The sequence below is a fragment of the Psammomys obesus genome, unplaced genomic scaffold (genome assembly GCF_907164565.1).
Source record: "Psammomys obesus unplaced genomic scaffold, mPsaObe1.curated_primary_1811, whole genome shotgun sequence".
NCBI lineage: Eukaryota > Metazoa > Chordata > Mammalia > Rodentia > Muridae > Psammomys > Psammomys obesus.
In genome coordinates, this window is record NW_026596443.1 from 3717637 (window position 1) to 3735880 (window position 18244).

Here is an 18244-nt window from a genome sequence, read left to right on the forward strand (position 1 = left end):
GCAGTTAAAATGCCACCTTCCCTATGAAGCTATTCATAGCCATTCCAAGAACAGAATCTCCAAAGATTGCCCGTTCTCTACCCATTCCACCCTTTCTCATCACACTGCGCCCGCCCTTCTGCCATTATTCACTCTTGTATTTTTCACAGTTTGAAACGTGTAAATCCATTAACTTTAAAACTTTTATTTATTATTATTGTATGTGCATGTGTGTATATGTGAGAGTGCAGGTATGTGCAAACCAGGTGAATGCACACACAACGTGCTAGTGGAGGTCAGAGGATAACTTTTGGAAGCTGTTTCTTTCCTGTTGCCTTGGGATCCAGGAATCGAACTCAGTTCATCAGGCTTGTGTGCCAAGTGGTTGTAAACCCACTGAGCCACTTCACAGGCCCGCATATATTAACTTCTGTCTGTTTTCATTGCAAGACTACAAGCTTCTGAAATGTGAGGTCTATCCCTGCCTTGCTGCATGGTATTACATTCCCCGTATCATGCCTGACATCTGAAGTGCTCACTTGGGTCTGTGGAATAAGTGAACGGCTGGATAACTTAAATCTAAGGTCTCTGGGATTCGGCTGTTCCTCTGGCATCAGCAGCACAGTAGTTGGCATAGAGTCATCACACACAGTAAATGCTGAATGAATAAATCTGCATGAAAAGCATCTTAAAAACAGTTTTAAGAAGAGATGTACATTTATGTATGTGGTCATTAAAATGTGAGTTACTATAAACAAAGCAGAATTTAGACTATTAAAATCGAAAGGTGGGCAATTAAGAACTTAAGTAAAGATCAAAGATTGTAAGCCAGGGATTCCACAATCTTGTTGTTTTGACTGTTATGCTGATAGGCTCTATCCTTAGAACCCCAGCAAGCTGGAAGGGATGGATGAAAAGGAAGAAACAAGTCAGGTGGGCATGGTGGCACATGCCTTTAACTCCAGTACTTGGGAAGCAGAGGCAAGCAGACCTCTAAACTTGAGGCTAGTCTGGGAGGGGGGAAAGAAAAGAAAAGAAAGGAAGAAACACAACTTAAAGAGTTTCTTGTGGGTGGGAGGAACCTCAATTGGTCCATACTTGCCCTTGTGTAAGCAAGCTTGTGTTTAAAGCACTCTGCTTTCCACATTACGTCACCGTCCTCCCTGCACCCCAGTGAGGTAAGTAAGAGTTATATGCCCATGTCACAGAGAAAGAAACAGAAGCAGAGCCTGAGCAGCCTGCATCCCGTCACAAAGCTAGTCAGCAGTGGAGTGACTTACAAATCAGGTCAGTCGACTCCAAGTGCGCAAATAGTCCTTTCCACATTCCTGCCAGAGTCTGAGGCTAACCCAAGCTAATCCAAAGCCTTTGCTGAGGCCTCCAACCAGCCCCAGCTTCAGCATCTCCAATGGCTTGGGTTGGTGCCACTGAGAACAGCCTCCTGATATCACGGTAGTTAAGAGTTGCTTCTCCAGTCAAGACAGATGACTACTCAGTCCCTCCACTGTGATCTTGGACATGTCTACTTGCCTTCAATCTCTTTATTTGTGAGATGGGATGATGAGAATTTTAAGAAAACAAAACAAAACAAAACACCACACATGGCCAAGAAGACTAAATGGGTATCCACAAAGCCCTTAGCCTCGGCAATGCTTTGGAGCACCTTGGTATAGTGAGGAAAGGGCCGGGGCTGCTACTGCTTTCCGCAATCCTGTTGTTAAGTTGCTTCCTGCTCCTTTCTTCCCATGCTTCTGAGCCAGGGCAGAGGCCTTGCAGGAAGAGGTTAAGCCTGCAAATGAGGTTTGCCTGTGGTGTGCCTGTCTAGCCTCATAAAACCCCTTAACGAGAAGCAGCTCGTTGGCTTTGTTGTCCTTAGGCAATTGTCCTCTCACAGAGACTGCATTTGTGCCAAACCAAAACCCTGTCCTAGGGAACTGCTATGTGGCTCCGTGGGCCGTGTGAGGCACAACCTGCCGTGAACAGGTATTACTGCTGCCGATTCCCAGGCTATACCTAAGTGCCAGGAAGGAGTGTAGGAGGGCTGAAGGGGATACATGCTTAGACTTCCGATTTCCTGTTTGAAAGATAGAGACGAGTCCTCCTCAGGAGAACCTATTGCTTGGGGTGTGCAAGACAATGCTTAGGGACACATCTTTCCATGGCAGAGGCAGTAATGCTGGGCATCTGCTCTAGGGCAAGGAGGCACGGGCTGAGAGCAGATCAAGAGCTGGTCATGAAGCATGTGAGGGTCAATTAAGTCATTCACCTTGTATCCTCCCATCCTCCCTCCCTGTGCTATCTCCTTCTGAGCTTGAGGGGAGCTGGAGTATGCAAGGAAAACATCTCTTTGATCCCCTACTGGCTTCATATAAACATAATTTCCAGGAAATTTCTAGTCGTCCCCAGTGCAAAGGCTGGATGGGCTAAGCTCCCCCTCTGTGGACTAGAGCCAGGCTAGTTAAAATTTATAACTGAAGTGCAGCAATTCGAAGACCAACCTACACTTCACAGCATCCCCTCTCCCTGCCTAACTCACACTCAGCCTGCAAATCTCGGGCTTGGACAGACCGGAAACCACAGGCTCAGCCCCACCCCTGGGAAGGTGTAATGAGACCTCTTTTCTCTTTTCTCCCCACCCCCAAAGCAGTACACCTGCCCAGAAACTGAGCCATGTGTATCCTCAACAGCTGTGGCCCCAGGATAGGGCACTCAGCTCATTCAACAACAGCCAGGTTCCCTGGGGACAGGGTGGCTTTTCTGGAATGGCATGAGACCAAAGATGGGGACAGGAAAAGACATCAACTGAGAAGAAACCTTGTACCCAGAGAGGGTGGATGTACAGGAAGAAGCAGTGATGGATGCTGAGAGTCACTCGGGTATCTTCAGGCCTTCTGGAGTTTAGGGAACGCGATGAACGATGAGGGGGCAATGCTACAGTTTCCCCAGGGCACACCTTGGGTGGAACCTAAGTTAGCGCGGGCTTGGAGGCGATGAACCACACCTTCCTTCCACCTTCTCCAGGACTCACTGAACAGTGCACAACTTAGCCAAGGTCTCACTCAAAGAATCCCGGAGGTCCCTAAATGGATCTATTCTCCATTCATGAACAGCCTCACCGGTGGTGGGAACAATCCTACCAGTCACTGCATTCCGGGGCCTCTCCAAGGTTTCTGCCTGGTACTGTATGGTTGGGGACAAAAAAGTCTGGGAGCCTGTACCCACAGTTCTGCAGAAGAAAAAGGGACTCCTTCCCAAGCATTGGCCAATTCTTTGCTCCTATCCTACCCCGTTCGTGAAGCAGAGTTACAGCATGGTGCTCCCTCCAAGGAAACATCAGCAGTTTCTAGGGGGCAAGTCGAGGCTCCCCAGGAGAGCATAGGAAATCATGCAGTAGGCGTGGCTACTGCACCTAGCACAACTTCCGATCTCTAATTCCCTCAGGTCACCTAGGTCTGAGGGAACCCAGTGTAGACCTCAGGATAATAGCCTAAGACGGGAAGCTCTCGGAAAACCCAGGCCGTGGTAATAGTCCACTTCTCGCAGTTTGGTGCACTTTCCTAGCCAGCTCAGGGAACTTGGGGGGTGGTGCTGTGGTCACACTCAATTCCCCTTTTCAGACTCCTAGCACGTCCTCACTTTACAGCAGAGGGCTGTACCTCAGTCTCCTCAAATCACAGGACTCTGATTTCTTAAACCTCCCAGGACACAGTCCCACTCCAAGGGATCAGGCAGCTGTAGGGTCACAAATTCAATGACCCCTCCCTTCCCTCCGGTCCTATCTTTGGGTCTCCCACCACCTCCTTCCCGGATGTAAGGCCCAGAATTAGGGGTAACCTTGGCCGAGTGGGCCAGAGCTACAGGCCCCCCTCCAGACAGCCGCCCTGGTCCCTGAGGACGCTGACCTGGCTCTACAGCCTCCGAAGCCGCAAACCACAGACCTCCGAGTTCAATCAACTCTTGCTATTGTCTGAATTCGTCCAGGTCTTTCCGAATGGAATCTCTCCCTCCAGGATCCCCTTTCCATACCTCTCCGCCCCCCCACCCCCGCCCCAAATAGCAGCGAGCCAAAAGGGGGAAGCCAGAGGCTCTGGGTGCTGGCAGTCCTTGCTCTGACAGAGAAGCCCGGCCAAGACCCTCCTCCTTGCGGACCCCACACCACCGCCCCGAGGCTGCAGATGCGGAGGAGCTGGGAGCCGTGCTGGTGGGCTTACCCTAAACCGGCTCCAGGCTTACCTGCGGGGGAAATTCACCGTTCTTCCTGACCTGGGCAGGGGCAGATGAAGCATCTTCCCTGGCTCAGGCGCCCATTCAATTGGGGAGCACCCAATGCACACGGGGCAGCTTTCGCCTGGTACGCGGCGGGCACCCCAAATCGTAAGAGCCGCCAACCACGCGGAGGGGCGGACGCCGTACTGGTCGCCAGCCCTGTGCTCCCTTTTTTCTGCACAGCCGGCCTAGTACTTAAGCTCCAGCTGTACTTAAAGCGACAGAGCCCAATTTCGCTGTCGCTGACTTCTGTCCCGAGCCCCAGCGAAGCAGGCTGCCAGCGGGCTCTTTAACGCCCAGAGCAGGTAGACAAAGAGCTACCGCAGCCTCCACGGTCTCGGAGGCCTCCGCCGCCTCTGCAGCCGGAAGGTGTGGAAGTGGTGGGGGGTGGAGGGAGGACCTCGACCTCCACCTGAGCTGCTCCTGAGTTAACCCCTTGAATGCCAGCAAAGGTCCTGCAGGCGGCTCGCCTGGCGCTGCAGAGGTTGATGGGGGCGTGAGCAGCTGGTCATTTCCAGGTCTCCCCGGCAGGGAGCCGAGGTTGTGCACGGGTGGGTAGGGTTAAAGAGGCCTGGGCAGAGCCTCCTCGCAGAGAGGTTCTTCCTAGCCGACTCCTCACCACTTACTAGGCTTTTGATAAATTACTCAAAATTGGCGTACCGAATCTATACTTATCCTTGAAACAAGATGAAGGTCAGAGGGGGCTGCATATTGATAGAGGTTGGCTCTGGACCGTTATACTAGGGGTGGGGTATGATGATGTGACCTCTCTCCTTTCTGAATACCGTTAAAGGGTGGGGTGGCAGTTAGCGGATGACAGAAGAGGTCAGAGGTGTGCTTGCGGCGAAATGGGCTTGGGGGGGGGGGGGAGGGGTCTGCGTCTTCGTCCAGGAGGCATTTTCAGAGGACAGATTAAAGAGAAAAAAAAAAATCCCAAGACACCCGTCTTTAATCGAGGGTATGAAAAACAGCACGGTTCAAACCTTGGGACTCTTCTGCTCTCAGGGCCCAGCTGTGACAACTTACTGTAAGTCAAAGGAGAAAGAGAGAGAGAGAGAGAGAGAGAGAGAGAGAGAGAGAGAGATATGCATAGGACAGCAGTTCTCAACCTGTAGGTCGTGACCCCTCTGGGATCCACCAACTGGTTTGCAAGGGTTGCCCAAGACAAAAGGAAAACACAGATATTTACACTGCGATCTGTAACAACAGAATTACAGTTATGAAGTAGCAGCGAAAGCAATTTTATGGTTGTAGGTGATGACACATGAGGAACTGATTTAAAGGGTGGCAGCATTAGGAAGGTTGGGCACCACTGTGACAGGTCTGACTGCTTCCCTGCTGCCTCCAGTCCTCCAGCCTTAAAGGAAGAGGCTCCATGCCAGATGTGTCTCCAGCCAGATGTGAACTGGCAAGCTAGGAAGACTGCATTTGAGAAGTGGATGGATTGTGTCTTCAGTTCTTCATTTAAAAGCCCTATGAGGAGGCCAACGGGATGGCTCAAGTACTGTGGCGTTAGCCTCTTGCTAAGCTTAGACCAAGTTCAATTCCCTGGGTGGCCATGGTGGAACAAGAGAACAGACTCCTGCAAATCATTCTCTGACATGCATACATAGGTCATGGCACATACACAGCCACATACATACACACAAAACAAATATAAAATAAAATCTTTACAAACTTAAAGATCCCCATGAGTACTGATCTAAGATGGCTGTGAACCACAAAGCAGTGCTCTCGAGTCTGAGCAGCACTCTGGGACTGAGGCTGCTGTTCCCTTAGACTTCAGGGCATCTGCTTTGGCTTTAGATTTCACAAATGTTAGGGAGCAACAGACTGACATTCCTGAAAGCCTGCCTTGTCTTAGCCTTGACAAAGGTCTGATGGGGCTTTGAGTTTTCCCCTTAAAGCCTGCCTTTCCCCAGACCCGTGACTGTCCAGGGACACTGACCTGGGGCTGCAGCTCCCAGGAATGAAGCAGGTTCTAGGGACCTTTGTCCCTGAAAAGGCTTGGCTGGGGGAGGGGGTTATAGCAAAGGTATACCACTGTTGAGTTCCACAAACATACTTAGAGATGCAGGGAGAGAGGGAAGCTGCAGTGATCCTGGCACCTACCCTTCGGGCTACCTACCCCTTGGAATGGTGGAACAGAACATTTCATTACGTATTTTAAGGAGTTTGGGTGGTAAGGCTTGGGAAAGATGCACTTCCCAAGCACGCTGGCTTCGTAGGAAGTGAGAGCAAGGCAAATGGTCTCCCTAATATATTCTTCCATCTCAGTACAGAAAGGGTGTTGTGGGACCTATGCCCTATCTTGGCCTCCCATCCTCACCACTATCATAGAGAGGGAATGAGTAGTTTCTTCTCCCTGGAGGTTCTGTCCCCACTGCTGTGTTAGAGCTGGCCTGGGTCATCTGGGGAACAGCTTACAGCACCATGAGGGATTCTCTTTAGCCCCAACCAGCATGAATCCTGGATAAAATGGCTGTGTCAGCCAGAAGAATGTCATCAGCAGGGGATGTTGTTCTCCAAATCTAGCTGTAGGTTTTCCATAAGGCTTTTTTCTTTGTGGCTTTCTGGTCAGAGCTGGAGGGAGGATCTGAGGAAGGGTAAGGGATGGGAGTTTACTTGGAGTAATGGTGTGTGTGTGTGTGTGTGTGTGTGTGTGTGTGTGTGTGAACGCTCTGTCCCAGAGCATTCCTTTACAGACACCTAGAGACGACAGGACCATATTCTTTCTTATACCTGGCAGCTTGTCTACCCAACAGCCTCCTCTGACTCCATCTTCATCTTGCATCCAAATGAACCAGGCCATAATGTGAACAAGTCTTGGCCAGCAGCTAAGCCACAAAGAAGGGGCTCTCAGCTTTCTGTCCCTGCTAAGAGGATTCCAGGCTTGAGGATCTCCTCCCCAAGATGGACTTCTAAGCTGGCAGAATTCAGCAGAACAAGAGGCTCCCTCCATGTGTCATTCTTTCCTCCCTCAAGGGAAGCTGCACCTCATGGAATATCTACTTTTCTGTGTAGGATAGGGTGGTCTTTTACAGGGGAAGAAGCAGGGCTCTGGAAGCTTTACTACTTAAATAAATAGCATGCAAATTAGCACTGCTATTTTCAGCCCACAGGTCAGGACACTTTGGTAATTGGACTGCATCATTGAAGAGAAATGCTGTCCAGGGCTTTTGTGAAGTCAGAAAAACAGCCTTCCTTGTCAAATTGGGCCTACTCCCATGCTTGAAGAGGGGCTGACCTTGTCCACCGTGAAGGTATAGCAAATTGGGGGTGACATGGTGGCCCTGGCTACAGAGGAGAGGCATGTAGGGGTGACTCTGAGTGCTTCTTTCTGAGAAAAGGAAGACACCTGCTGAAAGGGAGCTGGGTACCAGGCACTCTTCCAGAAAGAACTGCCAGCCAACAAGGGTGAGAGGAAAAAGGCCTATGTGTGTCAGATAGACACCCTCTGTGCTCCCTTGGCACTTCTCTTCAGAGATCCCTTGGGAGCTATGACCTCATTTATCTCCCATGCCAGTGCCATCAGAGTGCCTCTTTACAAAGGGGAAACTGAGGTTTGGAAAGACTGAAAAATGCTCAAAGCAGAGTGTAGATCCCAGACTCGTGTGCATAAGTCCTTTAGGAGTTTCTCAAGGATGATTTATGCTCCTTAACCCCATGTCCTAGATATTGAAGAGTCTCTGACAGCTGTCTGGGCGCTCTTGGATAACATCCCCTTGTCAGCAAAGGTACCTCAAGTTGCATCCCTGACAATAACTTCAAAGGTCGATATAGTTGGTTAGAATGGGGCAAGCAAAAAGACACTGGCTAGGTAGTTTGGCATGTTTTGCATTCTAAGGTCACTTGGCTAAGAGTTTCTGGGGGCTAGTGTCACCTGTCTGGGACCACATACCTGATTTCCTGGTGAGGCCCTGGAGCACACTGAGTCCTTGGGAAGATGCTTCCACTTTATTCCTTGACCTGCCTGATTTCTTCTTTCTCACCAATTCTGAGGCTATGGAATGTCTCCATAGGTCGTAGCCTGTCAGAGTACTTCCCTTCAGTCCTGTACCGGTGGATGAGCATGGAGACTACTCCACACACTTGAGCTAAGCCAGTAACAGCTTTCTTTTCATTTTTGTCATTTGTTTGTTTGAGACACAGTCTCACTGTGCATGTGGCATAGGCTGGCCTTAAACTTGTGAGTCTCAGCCCCCTCGGTACTGGGATTGCAAATGTGTGTGTTCTCATGTAATAGAATCTCGGCAGTAACAGGCATAAAGTGGAGTGATTAAAAAGAGATAGAATTAAACAAAAATGGTTGGAAGGGGAAAGAGAAAGGATTTGGGAGAGGCACTCAGCACACTGTGGTAGAATTGTTAGGAAATTTTCTGGGTACTTCCCTAATCCTGCTTCAAAGACCTACCCCAGATCTCCCAATGACTCCCAAATTTTGATGAATTCATTTGTTTTTGCTTGGCTTTGAGAGAAATATCTAGAAAAATGATTTCCAGCATCTTTTCTCAAAGAACCTAGTGATCTAAGGCCAGGTAGCTATCATTACATTTTCTTCAGAGCATTCATGGCCAGGAGGGTTTAAAAGTGGCCTAAGGCCACAGGTGTTGCCATGGTGATTTCACTCCTAGGTCAGGAATCACCAGTGAATGTCATGACCTGTTGGCGATGTCTGAGGTCTTTCATAGCTCTTGTGGGAGCTTTCCTTCTTTCCTAATGACCCAGCCAGCCCCCAGGCCCAGATTCAACTCAGACATCAGATCTATCTATCTATCTATCTATCTATCTATCTATCTATCTATCTATCTATCTATCTATCTAATTTTTTTTTATTATTTTTTTTTTTTTGGTTTTTCGAGACAGAGTTTCTCTGTATAGCCTTGGACGTCCTGCACTTTGTAGACCAGGGTGGCCTCAGACTCACAAAGATTTGTCTTCTACCTCCCTGAGTGCAGAGATCAGATCTTAAAAGACTTGAGAGACCACCATGCCTAGCCACAGACCCTGCTACAGATAAGGCCCATAACAGATAAGTGATGTGTGTAGCATTCCTACATGCAACCCAAGTTTCTTGGTTCCTAGACTAGTGTTTCCCCAGACAGTGGTATCACTTCTTGCTAGGTATCTCTGGTAGGCCAGCATGGGACTCATATTGAAAGGTATGTATGGAAGGTCAGTCTGTGGAGCAGTTTGAATGGGGGCATTGAGAATCAGCAGATGTGCAGTGGAGAGTTCCAAAGCCAGTTTCTAGTCCCAGCTCAGATTGCTCTAGGGTGGCAAATGAGCCAGCTGAGGGAAGGGGCCCTGCTCCCAGCTGTGTTATTGCTCAGCAAATATTTATATAACCTTTGCCAAGACCTGCCTTTTCCACTAACCCTGCAGTTGGAAACAGCAGAGAAAAGAGCCTCAGCAGATGTTTCACGGTAAGCTAGCATCTTCACAGGTCTCACTTACCATCCCTGTGAGGGCAGAGGATGCTGGGGAGGGAGAAGGAAGGGCACTGGAAGAGGTTGCTGCACTAGCCAGTGCCTGATGAGCTGGGGCTGTGGGGTGGAGAGATGTGTGGGACGGTGTCACTGAGTACCAGTGTGTCTGTGAACATGTGTGTGTTCATGTGTACTGTACATATATCAACTCGCTTAATCAGGAAAACTGTCGTGCTTCTGCCTCTACACCAGGTGTGACGGCCATCTGCTTCTGTCTGTATTACTACAGAGGCCTCCTGTCACACTGCCTGGTTCCTCGAGTGTCCCTGATCTCACAGTAAGTTACAGCACCCCTTCCGTGAAGTCCTCCACTGACTTTCCCTCTCACAAGAAAAGAGACAGCCTTCATCATGGCACCCCTGGCCCCTAGCTAACTCCTGACCTCCTTTCTGACCACTCTCTTCTCTGTTTACTTTGCTTCAGCCACACTGACCTCCTTCTGGTTCCCTGAACATGTATTTACTCTTGCCTTAGGGCCTTTGCACAAGCTCTTCTGCTTGTTGGAGCAAAGAAAGCTTTCCTGACCACCCTCTCTCAAACGGCCTGCACCCCTTGCTCTCTACTCAACCCTGCTTTCCCTTACAGTGCAGTGTCATTTAAGGTTATGTTTTGATTTTTATGCATTTGCTTTCCACTTCATTCTTGGTGAGCTTAACAACAATGCCCACGTCTTCTCTTCCTGTAGCCACAGTGTCTGCCATGCAGTGGGAATTCCAGAAAGTACACACTCACTGTATTAACAAATACCATGCTGTGGGCATTAGCACCTCCTTTTCAGAGTGAAGCAAAAACAGGCTAGGTAACATCCCCAGGTGGTAGGAAGTATCGAGCTGAACATGAAACCATAGTCAGTCAGGCACTAGAATGTTCTGTAGAATGGCACTCTGCCTCCCCAGAAAAGGGAACTAACCATAGGTGCTGGTGAAGGCCTAAGAGATTGGATAGCTGCTGCCTCCCCAACTGCTATGGGGTCTTTGAATGGGAAGCACAGGTGGAAATGCTTTGCCTGAGCTGACTCCAGAGAACAGGGGACATTTGGGGGAAGTTCACTTCAGCTTGGGCTGGAACCACTGGATAACCCCAGGGCCATTCTTCCAAAGCTCATTATGGGTTGGAAAGGGAAATGACAGCCGGATAAACCCTGGTCCTCACCTAATAATGTTCAGTGGTACAGCAGTGGCCCTGGGAGCCCCGTTCCTAGCTGCCCTATGGCCATGTGTACGGCCACGTGTACATAGTGTTAATCCTAAACTGCCCCTTGTCGTGACTTATAAGCTAAGGAACTTGAACTCAGCTTAACTGGCTGGTGAAATTCCATAGCTTCAAAGTGGTAGAATTGTTCTGAGAATGAAATCAGGCAATGGGGTAGAGGAAGCCTGAGGCATTGAGGGGGTGAACAGTGAGAGGAGGGGCTGAGAGAGTGTGAGGAGCTAGGATGGGTGGGAGCTAGGTCTCCGTCTCCCGGCTGGTGATGCCACACGGCAAGGAGAAGAACTCAGGGCAGAACCATTGATTACAAACTGTATGAGGGAGAAGTGAGGAATGGGAGACTCCACCTGTTCTTCCTGCTTGGGGTCAGGTGCGAGGTCACTCACTTCCTTCTGGAAGTCCCTCCTCTCTGACATTCTGTTTATGAGGCTGTCCTGTAAAGACTTGTGCACAGCCTTACATACACATTGCTTCCACATCCAGCCGCCTCTCACACATGCTCAGACAGACCTCCCACACCGCCCATCTCTCCTTCCAGCTCCTGGGTATGCACAGAGCTTCAACCCAATCTGTGGCACATGCCTGTCCCCTCCCTCACCTGCTCTCTCCGTGAGCCTGCCATGCATATCCAGTGAGTGTCTATCCATTTCTGACATAGCTACATGCTTTGGATCTCTCTTTTCTACTTCACTTTTCAAATCCAGCCTTCCATGCATCCGCTGGTGCTTGTGCCACTGTCGTCAAGATAGTGAAGGAAGAATAATTCTTTGGGGCATCCTCCTGAAGAGAGCTTGGTGGGTAAGCCTCCTGCCTGGTCTGCTGGCCTTTTTTCAGCTGCACTGAATGGTCCTTTGCTGCCCGGCCAGAAACATCTGATAGCCCAGAGGCCTGAGCTGGCCCCTCAGGAATATCCTGGGACAGCTAAGTCTTTGAGTTAGAGTCAAACAAGGACACACATTCAGAGGCTTGGGTTGCTCATTTGCCATTGGCCCAGAACTCCCAGCTGTGGCCACTTTGTGGCTGTCCAATGTGAGGAAGATGGAGAGGTTGCTTAGGGGCATGCCAGCAGGGGTCTCCAACAGTGATTCTCTCTGGGCCTTCAGCAGCATGGCCTGAGAGCCCAGCTGTTGACAAGAGAAGCCATGATGTCTGTCTTTGGAAAGCTGCTGCACCAGTGGAAGGCACGTGGTACCCCCTCCACCATGCTCCCAGGCTTTAGGGAAACAGCAACACACAGCAAGGCCGTGATAGATTGGGATGAGAGTTGGAGGTCCAGGCTTTGCTACAGTTCTGCTACTTTGAAGCTATGGAATCCCACCAGCCAGTTAGCTGAGTTCCAGTTTCTTAGCTTGTAAATCAAGGTAAGGACTATCTAATTCATACTGTTGTTAAGATTAAATAAGATAATTATATGTTAGTGTCTTATAAGCTATTCCTTTACAACTGTCAAGAAGTCATAAAAGCACAAATTACTGTAGTGCAAACTGTGCACATGAGGTTCTGAGCAGCCCAGAGTCAGATAGCAATCACACTGAAATGGGGTAAATTAGGGAAGGCTCCCAGATGAGAAGAGGATATGGAAAAGATGAGTATGGCAACCAAACCTCGTCACCTCGGCAGGAAAATTCTATTTCAAAGATGGCCTAAGGTTTGATTTCTAGAAATTCAAACAAGAGAAGAGGGGACAGACATATTTACTGTGCACCTACTGCATACCAAGTACTTTTTATATACTGTACCCTGACAACAATACCAGTCAAAAAATGTTATTTATGCTTAGAATAAACAGCTTTCCTGAAGCCTCGGAGACAGGATCTGACATAGCCTATTGGACCTCCAAACTTGTGGTAATATCAGCTTGCATAAAACTTTCAGGCTCGCACAAGCCCAGCTGGCTTATCACAAAACATATGGGTTGTGGAGCAAAGGAGGAGGCTGACAGTTAAAAAGGAGAGACGAATGGACAGGGAGACAGGTGGGCAGGGCTGATAGAGCAAAGCCACACTCGTCTCAACAGCTTTCCTCAATGCCTGTCCTACCTGAGTGTCAGCCAAATTGCATGTCATCACACTCAGTGAAAACTCCAGCAGCTCAATTGTAGGTTACTAGGACACCCAGAGGAGAGGCCCCTCCTCAGTCAGCATCTGTTGCCAGAGCAACAAGCATGCATCCTACAGCCCCTCTGGAATATTTGGCTTACTCAGGTTTCAAGAGACACTGCACAAGATACACACTAACTCTGCAGAAAGAGAATGGTCCACTGTTGCGTTTTGTGGATTAATAGAATTTTGAGAGTCAAGGGTTCTCTCAAATTAGCCCCTTCCATCACAGCAGCTGATGAAATCTGATCAGATACCCCTTCCCTCTCTTGCTTCTTACTTTCTTTTCATGGCATTTGTGTCTCACACTCTCCTCTACTCACTCGTCTCATACATGTACCTGACACCTGACATCTGAAACACAGGCATTGTGTCTGTGACCCAGACAGGGCTAAAAGTGCTAATACCACTAGGAGCAAATAACCATGCTTCTTTGACCCGTGTCAAAGGCTCACTAACCTAAAAATCTCCAAGCCTCAGGTGCCCATGGCCATAACCTGTGCACACCCTGTCTTCCTTCTCATGCCCAGGCAGTCCCTGCTCCAGATCTGCATGCTCTGGAGATGCCTATCTCATGGTTTAATGTGTCATCTAAGATGGGGGCATGTGCTAGAAAATCTTCGGTGGGATGGGTTGGAGAGCTAGATGACTCAGAAGCTCAGAGGCTGTTCTTCCAAAGAGCCTGAGTTCAATTCCCAGCAACCACATGGTGGCTCATAACCATTTATAGTGAGAACTGGTGCCCTCTTCTGATGCAAAGGCACTCTTGCAGGCAGAATGTTGTGTAAATAATAAATAAATAAATAAATCTTTAAAAATAAACGATGTAGCACTTTTATGGTGTAACTAGGTCACAACAGCACATATTCATGGTTGGTTATGATGGGGGTGGGTTCCTGATAAAGCATGAGTTAAGCCCCGCCTCTCACGTGTGTTCTCTTGACTTTCCCCTCAGAAGGTCCTTAGCAGACTAGCCCCTCAGTCTTGGACTCTCATCTCCCAGAAGTGTAAGGAATAAATCTCCCCTTTGTAGCACTGTGTTATAGCAGCACCCAGGGAACTAAGTTGCCAGCCCCAAATACCCTTTGCATTAAGCAATGTTTGAGTATGGGCCAGCAAGCCCAGAGAGGGGGCCACAATGGGGAAGCCCAGGGTCACTGTGAACCCGGGCACAAACAGCTTAAGAGTCACTGTGAGCCCGGGTACAAACAGCTTAGTTCTTAGTTCTTTGTAAATTTATGTTTAAGTGTGTGTGTGTGTGTGTGTGTGTGTGTGTGTGTGTGTGTGTACATGAGGTACAAGTGCCCTATGAAGATGTCAGATCCCCTGGAGCCAGACTTCTAGGTGGTTGTGAGCCACCTTAATGTGGGAGCTAGGAACTGAACTCAGGTTCTCTGGAAGAGTAGCAGGCACCCAGCCACGGACTCATCTCTCCATTCCTACAATTAACCTAGTTCTGTGCGAGCTACATGCTGTACTCATGACTCAGAGCCCCAGCCACATGTGGGCACCACTTTCGAAGGAGAACATTGCATGCACAAGTGAAAAGGGTCAGAATGAGTCCATGTTGCTTTAGCAAGTAAATTCTGCTTCTTACCAGTGAAGATTAGAAACACAATTTTCAGCATGAAGGAAGATGCATATTTGTAAATATGGTGTTACCATTACTGAGAACATGCATGTGATAGCTCAGGCCTGTTGGGGTGATGTCTGTCACCACATGGCAAATGATGGGTAGCATGCATTGAGTCATTATGATATCTAAAGTAAACAAATTTAATTCTCACATCTTACAAGACAGGGCACTTCGGTCCACAGTCTTCAGCTGTGATAGCAAAAGAGGAGACAGGAGTACATCTAGCCTTATATAAGATTACGTAAGAAAGAGGACTCAGCAGTCTGGCTGTGTGTTTCTAGCACGATGCTGCTCTGGCAGCTGTGACATTTCTGTGTTGCTAAGCCTGATCTCAAAAGCCTGTCTAATTAACTGCATGCTGGGGGCAGGAGACACCCAAGGGATGTCAAGACAGCACTGAAAAGCAATGAGACACTTCAAAAGAGAACTCAAGGCCTACATCCAATGCATCATTTACCAAGTTTAAGTAACTTCACTTTGGCTTGGGTTTTGTGAGATATCCCTGGAGCCTTGGGATCTGGGACGGAGACAGAATGATTGAGATAAAGTTTCTGCTGCATGAGTATGAGGGCCTGGATTTGGATCCCCAGCATCCTTGTAAAAGCCAGGCATGGAAGTATGCATCTGTAATGCCAGCATTAGGGCTCACTGACCCCAATCTAGCTCTATCCATGAGCTCTAGTGTCAGTGAGAGACCTGGATCCCCACCCCCACCACCAAAAAAAAGTACCCCAGAAAGTATCCAACCTACCATCTATTTATTTCCATTTATTTAGTACCAGGGTATTATGATTTCAATGTGAAATGTGCCCCATAGGCTCATGTGTTTGAACGCTTGCTCCTCAGCACAGGAGTGTGTCACTGGGAGAGGGCGCTGAGGTTTTATAGCTTGGCCTACTCCCTGTCTCTTCTCTGCTTCCTGGCAGTAGATGTAGTTTGATCACATTCACGTCACACTGCCTCCTTGCCATGATAGACTGTACCTCTTCAAACTGTGAGCCAAAGTAAACCCTTCCTCCTTTAAGTTGCTTCTGCCTAGATATTTGACCACAGTGATGAGAAAAGCCCCCGGGGCTAGAACACAGGGCCTCACCTCCACTCGCCAAGTGCTCTACCGCCGAGCCACCTCCTTAGCCCCTTCCTTCCTTTCAGAGCCTGTGCACTGGTTCCTCCCCATGTGTCTGTCCCTCACCACTCCAGGTGTTCAGGGCCAATGACAGAACTGGTCCAGCTGCCCACCAAAGGGATGCCTAAGAGTATCCAGGAAACAGAAGGCAAAGGCAGAGGAAGATTCAGGACAGTTCTTCTCTGTCCAATACCACTCAGCAGGCTCTCTTTGGGAAATTTGTGCAAGCCCAGTACCCTCACAGGGTTGTTGTCCCTGGCAGAGTTGGATGGGTATCTCAGGGCCTAGCAGTCAGGTGTGGGCTAAGCTGGAGGGCAGTAGATGGGGCTCCCGGGAGGTGGAGGTGGGAGGCTGTGTTATGAGACTGGAGGTGTCTCTTTAAGACTTGAGCTCAGTGCCTCAGGGATAAAGAGGCAGTCTGGGAGAAGGCAGGAGCCCACAGTTTATTTTATTTGACATTTTTCAACGCCAGGACACTTTAGAGCCAAAGAGGAAACGAATCCCATCTGTTGCTGAGCCCCCAAGCACAGTTCAAGAGGACAGGCTAGGGAGAAAAAGGAGAGGATGGGGGGAGGGAGAAAGAGAGAAGCCGGAACATCCAGCCACACACAGAGCACAGACACCACCTGGAAGAGACAGGGTGTGGCCGTCACAGCAAGCCCTCCCAGTTTACACAGAGCTCCCTCGAGATGGAGCTCACTGATGCTGTCCTACCGCTCTGTGGCCCTTGGCATAGGCTGTGCTATGGCAGTCCAGCCAGCGCTGCAGATGGCACACCTCTATAATATGAACGGCACCCCTGGAGTTGTGGGGGTTGGAAGGCCTGTGGCTGGTTTGGACTGCCACTTTCCATCAGTTACTGCCACAGAGTTCTAACACAGCCCACCCAGACCAGCCCTGACATAGACAGACATGGAGACACAAGTTAGAACCACAAGGGGATGAGATGGGGTGGGGCGGGTTGAGAGGACCCTGATTTCATGTCTCTCTGAAGTGCTTGGCCTCAGCTCTCTCCTGCCTGTCTCTGGACGTTGGGATGGGAGGACAGATGGCTGGGAGACTTATCTTCTTACTTAGATTAAATTCCAAACCCCACTATTTTTAGAAAAACAAATTCCTTTTGTCTTTTCAAGGGGTAAAAATGTCCCAACCTGTCATCTGTGACAGTCTGCAGTGCCATGGGTTGAGTATCTCCCTGCAGGGCTGCTTCTGGTGTCACTCGGGTGATCAGTACAGGTGCCAGCTTTAAGAGGCTTGTTGACAGCCTGAGGACTTCCATGGGAGGGGTACCAGGACAGGAGGGGTCTGGAAAACTGGCTCATTTTAGAAAGTACTGACATTGGATGGGGACTATTTTCCTTCCTTCCTTCCTTCCTTCCTTCCTTCCTTCCTTCCTTCCTTCCTTCCTTCCTTCCTTCCTTCCTTCCTTCCTTGCTTTGTGTACGTGTCTGCTGGATAAGGTTGCAATTGGTCGTCTCTGGATAGCCAATTATTTGTGCTTGGTCTCTGATGACAGATGCTCTTTTCTCAGTGGGGTTTAAAAAGTCTCCCCTGACTGGATGATTCCAGGTCTTCTAGGAGCATCGCATAGCCCTTAGGGCAGATTACAGTCCAGACCCTTCTCTGATAAGGAAACTGCTCTAGCAAGCATCTAGGAATTCCTAGAAATGCCCCACCCTGCTAAGGATCTTAGTCCAGCAGTGACCTTCAAGTGTTCTTGGAGACTCCACCCCCCATGGGATGATTAAGCACTGTATTATCTTTCTTGTGATAGGACTGTTAAGTATCCCATCAAATCAAACACAGTCACCCTCAAAATCCCTCCCTTTGCCCAGGGTTTATATTGTGCTTGATTTCACAGGAATAAAGTTTCATACTCTTCAATACCATCTGGGACCCGTTGATTCAGAGAAGAGGACTGATGCTGAACATCCAAACTTGGGTTACCTGCCTACCACCGTGACTCCTGAACCACCGGAGGCTTGATTGCCAGTCGGCTAGCCTTGTGCTGCCTGCTGCAGGGGGCTTCCATTATTCACCGGGCTATGGCACTGCCTTAGCAGCCAACCACTGAGCTGAATCTCACCAGATCTGCCTTCTGGTTGGTCTCTGGCTTCTGCCATGCTCAGCACAGCAGCTCAGTTAAGAGCTGTAACACAGCTGTAACACTTTGGTATTGCCATAGGCTCTGGAACGCCCAATATCCCACTGCCACTGGCGATCTCATTGTCAAAAATTGAAACTGTAAGGCTCTGTGGAAAACCCTTTCCATACCCTGGCTTAGTGCACTTGGGCCTGGACCTCTATCTGCCCCTAAGAGAAATGGAACCACCATTCTCCGTCCAGGACCTTACCAGACATCTAGGCTCCTGCCAAACAGAGAACAACGTGTGTGTGTGTGTGTGTGTGTGTGTGTGTGTGTGTGTGTGTGTGTGTGTGT

General features: G+C 49.2%; 1 protein-coding gene across 2 annotated transcripts in view; it reads right to left on the reverse strand.

Moving 5' to 3' along the window:
• The window catches only part of Nav1 (neuron navigator 1), a 241983-nt gene that overhangs the window by 69621 nt on the left and 154118 nt on the right, over positions 1-18244 (reverse strand). Inside the window, exon 1 of one of the 2 annotated variants that reach the window (XM_055598194.1) lies at positions 4213-4376. The exons of the other annotated variant lie outside the window; for it this stretch is intronic. Within the exon in view, the coding sequence (XP_055454169.1) occupies positions 4213-4265 (53 nt within the window). The 5' untranslated portion in view covers positions 4266-4376. Of the gene's footprint in view, positions 1-4212; positions 4377-18244 lie in introns of those variants that run through there. 2 annotated transcript variants of the gene reach the window in all.